The sequence below is a fragment of the Arachis duranensis genome, chromosome 3 (assembly GCF_000817695.3).
Source record: "Arachis duranensis cultivar V14167 chromosome 3, aradu.V14167.gnm2.J7QH, whole genome shotgun sequence".
Classification (NCBI taxonomy): Eukaryota; Viridiplantae; Streptophyta; class Magnoliopsida; order Fabales; family Fabaceae; genus Arachis; species Arachis duranensis.
This window is the reverse complement of record NC_029774.3, coordinates 62591960-62603541: the sequence shown is the minus strand read 5'-3', so window position 1 is coordinate 62603541 and position 11582 is coordinate 62591960. Positions and strand designations below refer to the sequence as shown.

At 30.7% G+C, this 11582-nt stretch overlaps 1 protein-coding gene and 1 long non-coding RNA gene across 3 annotated transcripts; both read right to left on the bottom strand.

Annotated features, from left to right (window-relative positions):
- Positions 1 to 168: 168 nt before the first annotated feature.
- On the bottom strand, positions 169 to 3685 carry LOC107479257 (protein NUCLEAR FUSION DEFECTIVE 4). Its single transcript, XM_016099406.3, has 3 exons — positions 3012 to 3685; positions 1524 to 2425; positions 169 to 1117 (listed from the first exon to the last, which is right to left on the bottom strand). Exons 1-3 carry the CDS (start codon positions 3333 to 3335, stop codon positions 628 to 630), a joined length of 1716 nt encoding a protein of 571 aa, XP_015954892.1. The 5' UTR covers positions 3336 to 3685; the 3' UTR covers positions 169 to 627.
- Positions 3686 to 5172: 1487 nt separating this feature from the next.
- LOC127745646 (uncharacterized) lies at positions 5173 to 7151 on the bottom strand. 2 transcript variants are annotated; one of them, XR_008006817.1, is made up of 3 exons: positions 6867 to 7151; positions 6487 to 6756; positions 5173 to 6005 (listed from the first exon to the last, which is right to left on the bottom strand). It is a non-coding gene; the product is annotated as an uncharacterized LOC127745646 (long non-coding RNA). The 2 variants fall into 2 exon arrangements; XR_008006818.1 differs by having other exon boundaries at positions 6967 to 7149.
- Between the last annotated feature and the right edge of the window lie 4431 nt (positions 7152 to 11582).

Genomic DNA, 11582 nt, shown 5'->3' with positions numbered 1-11582 from the left:
AGAGGACAAATGGATGAAAAACATATAATATGTGATCATCCAGATATTCATGTCTAGCTGCCTAAAAAGTGCAGGAACATAAAATCCAAACTAGTGCATGAACATGCCCCACAATTGAGAAATAACCTGAGCTTAAAATTCAAAGCAGTGTATGAACATACCTCACCATAAAGTACATAAAGCATAGATTCAACTTAGTAGAATATTCATATATCAAGCTACATTATACTTGATAAAAGACATACATATAGAGCTTAATAATTGCATAAAAATTAGGCCATATCATGTCATATACCTTAATCTCACTTCTCAATGGCTAGTATCGTCTCTTGAGCCTAACACACTTGCCATAGTAAGCATTGTACATATAAAATACAAAAAACACTGGACTTTATTATACACTTGCCTATGTAAGTGCCAAAATTTGGAGTCCCCTGTCCCCTGAAGATGAGAAATGTTTGAACGATGTAGATTTTCTAAATACGTTACTGATTCATCACTTTCTCAACAATGTATGCATTGAACGATCTGCACTAATGGGGAACACCAGCCGCCAGTGCAACAGGTATAAAAATAAGACTAAAGGAAAAGCTATGCTTTATTCATTGCAGGAAACCTTACTACTTATCAGTGACTTGAAGAAGTTTGAGGCAGCCTGAAAGAACCACCAGCATAAAGCATTTGGTAAACCGGCTTGATTCTCCAAGTCAGAATAATGCTCAAGATGATGCCAGCGGCACATACACCCGAAAGAACGAAAAAGGTCAACTGGAAGCAATTTGGACCCAAACATGAGGCACCGGAAGCAATGAGGCCTAGAGCTTCCTGCCTTGCCGTTTCGGTATCATATACATACCCTGCAAGAAGGGCTGAGAAAAGGAATGCTCCGAGTGGATTTCCTAGTGACATGACATTACCCAATACACCAAAGTGCTTCAAACCGAAAAGCTCGGAAACTGTGGGGATCATCACAGAAACTTGCACACCATAGCAGACACCAAGAAGGGCAACGGCAGGATAAAGGGTTCCGTTGACAGCATAGGCAAACAGAAGGTATACAATGAGCATAATTATCTGTGTGAATGTCAGCCAGGCTGTCCTTGGGATTGTTTTTGTCCTGGAAATTGGCAGAGACAGAATTTAATCATTCTCAGATATTATAATTTATTGGATCAATTAGATGCAGAGAAAGATGACAGTTCTTCAGTGCATAAATTCACTAATAACATTCAATTCCGAGACAGTCTAAACAATTGTGTTGGCTTTTTACAATCCATTAACAGGCCAGATTCACTGATTATTCATTTATTCCAAATATGTTCTAACATAGTCCAGTTAAATACGAAATGTTTATTCATTTATTCGTCTGTTCAAATTATCTCAATAGGGGTAGTTTTCACCAGCTTCAATCAGTTCCAGTCACCATGACTGATATCTTCAGATTGTAATACATGAGCTAAAATAATAAATAAACAAATAAATAATCCTGAACTATTGGTTTTAACATAAATAGATTCACTGACCTGACAAAATGTTCTGAAACAACTCCCCCACCAAGCCGTCCAACGAAATTACAAAAGCTGAAAATTGACAATAAGGTTGTGGTATCTTCCTCACCTTGTGCAATACCTATTTGGGCCAGATTATTCAGAACAGTAACCCCAGTGCCAACACCAACAAAGAACACGAAAAATAGTAGCCAGAAATCAGCCTTTATTACAGCCTCAGTAAACTTAAAATCTTCCCCACGTTTAGGCTTTCTCTTCTTCTGCTTTACAGCTCCCTCACCCAAAGCAAGAAGCATGGCCACCTCAGATGAATCATCTTGATCATAAAAACTTCCAAGGGTTCCAGCAGATGAAGATGCTAGCAGTGGTTCTGTTTTTCCATCATTTCCAGTGATAGAGTCGGAGGATCCAACTTGCCGATCAGGTGAGTCTGAATCAGATTCTCTCCTTGGACATATCGTCATCTTTAAAGGGATTGCAAGTGGAGCCATCAGAAGAAGAACCATCACGGCCACTAGAATATAAGAAAGTGTACCACTAAATGGAAGAATGTTACCGAAAATTGTAGTTGCGAGAAGATATAAACCCAAGACCACACTAGAACACTGGATAAATAGAAAATGCCAATTGTCTGTCGCATCTTCAACAGAAGCCGGGGTACAAGGCCTAACAAGAAACATCATAGTGCAGCACACAACAAGAATACCAATGGCAAGGAACAACACGAAGTGCGAGGAAGAATTATGAAGCACTATGCTGTAAATTTCAGTAAAAACTGCAGCACTAAGCCCTCCGTAGCCTTTCAGAATTCCAGAAACCTTGCCTCTGCTAACTGGGAAGTTTCTCATGTTGGTTACAAGCACGGATGTGGTTAACCATGCACTGCTGTTGGCAGCAATAACGAGGGCAGACCATAGCTACAACATGATACATGTGTAAATGATAATTAGTCCATCTCAGATCCAGTCAAAGCATACTAGATGTAAAATGCAACATGTATTCACTAATCCACGTCCACAAGGAAAATGTTTAAGAATGAAACAAAGAAAAACCAATTTGTGTTCATGTGGTTGTTGGGAATACAAATTATATTGATCTTGTTGAAATCAAGTCTACTTGATTCTCCTTCAAACCGTTGAATCTTATTCGTATATTCCATTTATTTGTTCCATGAAATATTAATTTATGGTGAAAGAGCAGGGTACCTTAAGATAGTTTTAAGACTAGTTTAGAAATGAAGTGAAAGAGGAAACATAACAAGCTCATTAAACATAAGCGAAGGCAAAAAGAGAAAAAAAATTCAAATTTCATTTCTACAATCCAAGGGTTTTTGAGCTTTCAATAATAATAATAATAATAAGGGCATGATGATGAACAGATTTTCAATAAACAAGCAAAATACAACCACTACAGAAGCAAAACCCGGATCACACCTCAAAAGAAAATGAAAATGATTGTAGAAATACAAGATTCTAGAGGAAAAGTTAGTTAGGAAGCGGTTACCAGCAAGTACGGGAGGGATTTAAGGGTTTGACTAAGGGCGAGCCAGATGAGTCCGTAACCGAGGAAGGAGGCGAGAGAACCAACGAGGAGGATGGCCCAAGGCGGGAACTTGTTGCAGGCGAGGCCAGGGAGCAAGCCGACATTCTCGCCGATGTCGTTGGCCACACCGAGCAATGTGAGCTGACGCTGGTTGAATCCAAGAACCGATTTCAGCGAGTGGGAGTAGAGAGGGAACGTGAACGTGTTCCCGGAGGCTATTTGGACCCACACAGAGGCTCCTAGGCTCACCCATGGCGGCCTTGTTCCTCCCTTCAGCGTCAACATTTTCTTCGATAAAAGCTTGCTCAGTGGTTGATTCTGGTTGTGCACTGCCTTGTCTTGTTTTGCAAGTTGTAAGAAAGAGTTGAGCAGAGCTAGTGCCTAAGATTGAGGCTTTATGTTGGTAGGTGTGTAATAAATCAATCAGTGAATAGTTTATTATGAGATGAGATTTTAATTATTCATTATTAATTATTAATGAGTTATATTGAAATTGTTGGGAGACTTAAGGCGATATGGTGGTGTCTGGTGTGGTATGGTGTGGGCAGTGTGTGAATCGTGTTCTCTCGACGATTGTCGTTTGCTATTTGGGATTCACTTCGCTGATGCGTCATCCAGAATTCCAGATGCTTCTAACGTGTTGCTATCACAAATCATTGATCAACAAAAAACACAAAAGGTCACTCTTAATTTGTACATGAATTAGTTAAATTACCAACCAAAAATGTTTGGGGTCGTGAACAATTTATATATGGAAATGTTTCTGAGGTAATGTCTCGAGATGAGGCATGGGATGAAAATTAGAACTATGGGTTTTATTTTATTGCATTTTGCAAGAAGCAGTGCCAAAAAAATGGGTTTAGCCACCAAATTTTAACTATAAACATTAAATCATGATAAAAATAAATTAGCGTGTTTTATATTTAACAAGAAACAAAAAATATTGTTATGGTGGCTAAAATTTGACATCTTGACATAACAATATTTTTTTTAGGGTTTTAATTCAAAGTTTATACTCCTTATTTTAGCAAAATCGTTTTTTCTCTTCTCCTAAAAATAAAAAATCAAACTATAATCTTTCCCTTTAGTATCAGAAGTGCTTCTATTTTTCTCCCCTCATCTCTCTGTCCTATCTTAAATGAATGTATTTTTTTAAACAAATTTATTAATTTATAATATTATTTTTTTAAAATATTTTGATATTCATACAAATTTATAAATTAAATTTAAAAACATAAAAAAATGAATTTAGGTAAAACAAAAAATTGTAAAGATAAAAATAATATTCTAATATTTGAGTTAATTATAAGAATAAAATTTATTTAGTTAAAATAATATAATTTGGATAAGTAATAAAAAAAATAGTAACTTTTAAATAAAATTCTACTAAAAACCTGCTTAATACCCTTGCTAACTTAAGCATCGGAGTCCCTTGCAGGTACCACCACCCTCCGGTGACGAAGGATCAGCACCACCACCAAGTCCAACAAGTCGAACACGGCGACCCCGGCCACCATCATCAAGTCAGACACAACAGCTCCGACCTATACAGAAGATCTCGTCCGAGATCAGCCTACAGTTTCAGGTAACCCTCGAAACAGTTATTAAGTTTATTTATTTATTTTTAATAGTACTTAATTTGAAGCAGATATTAAAATTTATATTCAAAACACTCTGTATCTTTATACATAATTTCAATTGATAAAAAATATTTCTTTAATTTTATATTTAATCTTTTAAATTAAACTTAATTTTATTATTTTTTAAAATTATTAATTTATATTTTCTTATATCCCCTCATTATATCAACACTATTCTTTCTCTTACTATATATTATTCTCTATAGTCTATACACATATCTACTATTGTCTCATCGCCACTATTATATTACCTTGTTCTCCTTTCTCGTTTTTTTTTTCTTCTCCTTCCATCTTCTCTTCACCTAATCGTTATTAATTATTATCAAGGTTCGGAAAACTGGACCGGTCATCAAACCACTCTAACTACTGATTTACTGGTTCATTGGTCCAACCGATTCAACCGATGGTTCAACCGAAAGAACCGTTTTAGAATAAAATAATAAATAAATTATATAATCATAAAATATAATTATAGTCTAATATAAATCTTAAATATCTTCCAAATTTAAAACATTATATGAAATGTCAACCAAATCCATATAATCTTACCAAAATACAAAGTTAAATAGTGAAAAGAGCAATGGTGCAAACAGCAACAATACAACTAGAAATAATCATTAATCACTCCTAAATTAATTCAAAACAGTAGCATGACAAATAATCACCCCTAAATTAATTCAAAATAGCAGCATAACAAAATCCCTAATATAATCACAAATCACAAATCACGTTCAAAATTCAAAACACTCAGTGCCATAATTCCATAACAAAACAGAAGTATAAGTGCATAACAAGTTAACAACAGCAGCTAAAGTCATGTGTCTTTTGGGATTCTTCACTTCTAATATCAGAGTGATGCTTCTCAGTGACACTATCTTTGTTGGTTGAAGTTTGAACTTGATCTGTTTCATGTGCATTTCGGCATTCTTCACTTGTAATATCAGAAGGATGCTTCTCAGTGACACTTGCTTCATTGGCTGAAGTTTGAACTTGATCCACCTCTTGCGTATTTTGGTGTTCTTCACATTTTTTATCAGGGTCATGTTTCTCAATGACACTTGCTTCATTGCTTGAAGCTTGAATTTGATTTCCGTCATCATGCTTTTGCACAGTAGTATCCATTCCTGTCTTAAGTCTTAACATCATTGTTACTATGTTCCTCAGCAAGCTGTTTTTCTCTGCCTGAGGCTCCACTGACGACTCCATTCTCTTCGTCTTCAAGAGTTCTTTGCATAGACTTTAATTGCTCCTGTTGCCTAGCAAACAGTAATTGTATCACTCACATGTTGAATGAAATGCCCGAAGTTGTGTTTTCCTACATAACATCGTTGAACATTAGTGGTCTAAAATTCTAATATCACAATGAAGTAAGATGCAGGTAAAGAAGTTGCATCATGAAGCGGAGGTGTAAATCAGAATGTAAAGTGACTATTATACAGAAGTAATTTATGAATACTACATTCAGAAATTTTTATTGAAATAACAGAGTAAGAGTAGAGTGTATATATAAAAGAAATGTTTAGTAGTGCATATTCTAATCAAGACAACACAATTAATCATCCAAAAACCTGCATTGTTGTTTAGGCTAAGATCATAGCTCTCAAATTAGTAGTCAAGAACTATAGAAATAGAACCTTATATTTTTGTGGTCAATTATTGATAGAGGAAGGGTGTATAAATAGAACAATTATTTTTAAGTAGCAATAACTCTGAAGTTTTCACTAATCAGTAATCACAAATTCCAAATCAGTAAATCAGTAATTAGTAAATCAGCATTGATCAAACTAAATGTATACCAGCTAACTTCAATTTATTTTTGTATTTTGCAACCCCTGGTTCTGTTTTGCAGTTTTGCTTCCTTCCACTTGATCACATTAGATGTATTGAACCTAATTGCCAACCCTTCATCCAATGGCATAGCCCGCTTAACTGAAAGCCACAATTTGGTGCAGCCCCACTTGCCCATTAATGTCTCCCACAATTTGGTTCAGAAGGTTGCATATTCAGCTTGACAAAAATGTCAGAGCTTCCATTTCCACCAACCTCAGAAATTCAACCTGAAATCCCTGAAAACAGCAATAAATTGAACAAAAAGTGCAAACTAAGAACGTCTTCATGTTTCTGTATCAACTGAGGAATTGATTTAATTTTAAGATTATTTTTTTCTTATACTAACCAACAACCAGAAATTGAAGACCGAAGAAGACCGAAGAGGCGAAGAACGAAGAAGATGAGCAGAGGAAGTTCAGAGAAGATGAAGACGACACGTCACTCACCTGGGTTCGATAGAGGGCTACTGGTGTTGAGGACCAGGCGACTATGAAGACGATGAGAGGGCTACTGGTGTTGAGAAGATGAAGACGATGGAGGGCTACTGGGCGACGATGGAGAGGAACTTCAGAGGGCTAGGGTTGGTTCACTGTGAGACTAAGATGAATGAATGGAGGTGGGGGTACTTCACGAATGAGTCGGGTAGGTTTTCATTTTTTTAATTTTTTTTAAAACAATTAAAAAAACGGCGTCGTTCAGAGGAACCGGCTGGTCATCGGTCCGACCCAACCGGCCGGTTTTCGGCCGATTCACCGGCCTTTTAGCGATTCTTTTTCAGGCGGTTTCTAGAGGAGGATCGGACCGCTTGTATCGCCAGTTCGCAGTTAAACCGGTCGAACCGACCAGTCCGATCCGATTTTCAGAACCTTGATTATTATCATTATTGCAACTTTTAATCTTGTCTATCACTTTAATTTATAACCATCTATTCTATTAACTGTTATGAGTTGTTAAAGTTTTGCAAAAAGAATTATTAAGATATAAGATATTTAAAATTTTTGTCAAAATTATCAAAATTTGATGTTAGTAATTCTAAAAAACAATATCAAAATATATTATTTTCAACTAAAATAATGAAAAATAGTATATAACTATAAGCTTTTTAACCAATAATTATAAATTTAAGTCGTAGTTTAATATAGTACTTTGGGACAGTTTTATATAATATACTTCATTTATATCATTTAATAATAGTTTTATTTTTTAGTACACTCGCTTATTATTCTACTTATCATTCCACTTATCAACTCCACTTATTAATAATATTAATTATAATATCATATCCCTTACTATTAGTCATTCTTGTAATCAATACTTAATATTCTCTTTTATAATTTTATTTTTATATTTAAGAATAAAATAAAAATGATTATATGACATTAATTGTGACACACGTAATAGCATATATAGTTCCTCTGGTATGTTCATATAAAGATTAATAATAATAATTAATAACGGTTATGATTTATCATTATAATTGATTTTTGCTTTATTCTTTCGCCTAATAGAAATACGATAATATCATATAAATTCAATAATTGTAATTGATTATTATTATATACGTTTTTTTATTTTATTATTATCATCATCATTATCATTTTTTATTGTAATTAATTTTCTATTTTTGTTAAGTCATTTATCATCATTCAACGGAGAGATACAAAATCTGCTGCTCTAATATAATTTTTGTTTCCGTTAATTCAATTATTTTCATTTAAAATTCACAACTCTAATACCATTGCAAGAACAATTAGAATAGGTCAAGGAATTTTATAAGAAATCATCTTTATCATTACAAATAGTATGGCATTTGAATTCGACCTTAATACGGTACCTATGGTAAAAAGTGTTGAAGAATTTGAATAACAGATGGACTCACCCGACGAGGTTATTGCCAGTCAATCAATTTTTGAGAATATGAAAAACTACACTAGCTTTGATGAGGTATGATAAAAACTGTTTTAATTTTTTTATGTGTTTTTATGTGCATTTATAATTATATTGTACTAACTAAGTTCATACACATAACATTCATACGTCTATATACATAACATCCATAATTACATACAACTAACATTTATAAATTAAATTTATATTTATTAGATATTACATCCATACACATATCATTTTCTAGTTATTGCATAAGTAACTATAAAATTAACATAGATGTTTTTAAATTTTATCATAATTGAATTTAAAAAATATTAAATTCTTAAATTAATTTATTCAATTGATAAATTTAGTCATAACATCCATAAATTCATACACATAACATCCATTATTTCATGTTAATAATATCCATAATTTATACTCATAATATTCATAATTTCATACATATATGATGTCTATAATTACTAAATTTTTATAATTAATATTATCAAATTTTAAACTATACGTCTTATTGTATTTTTCAAATTATCTCATATGTGCATTAATAGGTCATGATTTTAATTATTTTAATATTTTTATTTAATATTCATATGTATGCTTATTTATTGATTTTAATATAACGAGTTAATAATTATTTTTAAAATTTTATTTTTTAATTTTTGTTTATATTTTATGTTTTATTTCTTAATAGTCTATATGTAAAATATAAGTTGTATAGTAGAAGTTGTTAAAATTTTTTAATTTAATATTCATAATTTTTGCAGAGAATTATTACATTTTAATGGATAATAATGTGATTGAGAGATGTTAGAGATTTGATTTAGGAGAAACTGAAATTAATTTTGAAAAGAACATTAATGACTCCAAACATGCAGCAAAATAGCAGGTATAAGGAGGATAAGTAACTTATCAAGAGAATGAAAATTTTTATATGACATTTCTATATTGTAATTATTTTTTGGTTACCTAGCATCACCCATTCTTATATATGAGAACATGTACCAATTATTATATTATATATTATCTTTGTACCAAATATAAAAAGATAAAAATCTATATCTTCCTTTTGTTGCCTTTTTTTTGGTCAAAATTAACTTATATATTATCAACTTATTTCTATTATTTATGTAATATTTTTTTCGAGTAGTTATGCATTAATAAATGTTGAATTAACGATTCTATTTATTATAATTCAATAAGTTTATTCAATTAGACTCAATAAATTACCAAAATTTAAACCTATTCTCTTTAACTACTTCTTAATCATATAGTTAGAATCATTTAAATGAAAGATCTTTAGACCCTAAACTTTTTAAAGTAAAAAAAATATTAAAATAAATTAGAAAACCTGATAAAATAAAATGGACTTTAAAATAGTATATATATATAAAAGAAAAACAATAAATTAAAACTAACATGGCCCAAGACATAGAAAAATAAAGAGAAAAAATAATTATGAAGGTTGAAATGATAAAAAATATATAACATAATTCTTATTTTGTAACATTTAAATGTCATATGTCAATTTAATAATTAATAAAAAAATAATATTATCCAATATAAAAAAAATTAAAAATAAAAAAATTAACAAAATCAATTAACAAGGTTTTTATCTTCCTACATGTATTGTGTTATATGTCAATTTAAGATAAGAACTAACAAAAAAAATAAAAAATATATTTAAAATGAATTAACAAAATATTCTTGGAGATTTTTACTTCTACCATTGGTAGGTACAGATTTTTTGCATTTTTTATATACCAATCATTTGACAAATAAATAATATTAAATTAATTATTTTTTTGCAATATAATTTCAAAAATTAATAAATGTCAAATCTAGTGCTCTATATAATCAAATGTCAAATTCAATACTCTGTATAATTAATAATTTAGATAGTTTAGGAAATTAACCTATTAATATTTTTAACGAACTCTTAATAGGTGCAAATTTTCTTGTATTTTTTATATATCTCAATCTAGTAACTTAGCCTATGTAAAAAAAATGATATTGTAGCAGACAAAATTAATAATTTAATTTAATTTTAGAATAAATATTTATGTACTCAAATTTTAAATATAATACTCTATATAACCAATAATATAAAAAATTAAAAAATATATTATTACGAATTAATTTAAAGAAAAAAAATAAGTTAATAAAATATTTATAAAACTTCTTCATTCCATCATTGATAGATAAAGATATGTAAACAAAGATAAGAATACATATTACATAAAAAAAAAACGTTTTCTTTATATATCAAATTGTTGATAAGATAAAAAGAAACTATTTCTTTCTACATCAAATTGATAAAAGAAAAAGATATAATACTATTTTTTTACATGAAAAGTTGGAAATGAATTAAAAGATAAAGGAATGGCCGAAAATATAAATTAGATAAGTGAACTGAAGAGAAGAAAAAATGTAAGTGAAAGTTATACATGAAAGTAGTAACTACTCTAAAATTGAATGAAATTTGCAACTGTAGTGTGTGAAGGCAATGGAAGACAACAGAGGTGCTGCAATTAAGGGTGTTAAAGAAAGGAGAAGGCGACAACAGGTAAGAGAAATACAGAAAAGTGCATGAAGAACAAAAATGATAGATTTTTTAAAGAAATTACAAAAAAAAAATTAATAGAATAATTAGAGTGAGAACAAACTACTGGTGAGAGGACAAGGTACCAAAAATAAAAAGATATAAACTAAAATTAACATAAAGTTAAACAAAATATGAAGATAGTGAAAAATGTGAAGACATTGATAAAATAAAGGATATAAATTAAAAACTAATACAGAATTAAACAAAATATGAGGATGGTGAAGAATATGAAGACATTAATGATCACATTAGTCTATTTTTTGATTTATTTTTTTGTTAGAAGATATGTTATTATGGTTATAAGAGTAACAAAACTGTTTTTATTTTAGTAGGAGGTTATTAGATTTTTTAAAATAAAATTTATGACTATTTTATCCTTATAATTTGCTTTATGAAATGATTGTTAGAAGGTAAATATAGTCCAAAAGAATTGGACACCAAAATCACGGTCAACTCTTTGTATTAATTTTATATATTGTTATATATGTCACACCAGTTACGCTATTAATTGAAAAAATATCATTTTATTAATATATAATAGATATTATAGATATGCCATGAAAGGCACAT

Coding starts and splice junctions, on each gene's coding strand:
- LOC107479257 (XM_016099406.3), bottom strand. CDS start 3,335: ATGTTGACGCTGAAGGGAGGAACAAGGCCGCCATGGGTGAGCCTAGGA. Junction 2,426..3,011: donor AATCCCTCCCGTACTTGCTG/GTAACCGCTTCC, acceptor ATCATGTTGTAG/CTATGGTCTGCCCTCGTTAT. Junction 1,118..1,523: donor GTTTCAGAACATTTTGTCAG/GTCAGTGAATCT, acceptor GCCAATTTCCAG/GACAAAAACAATCCCAAGGA.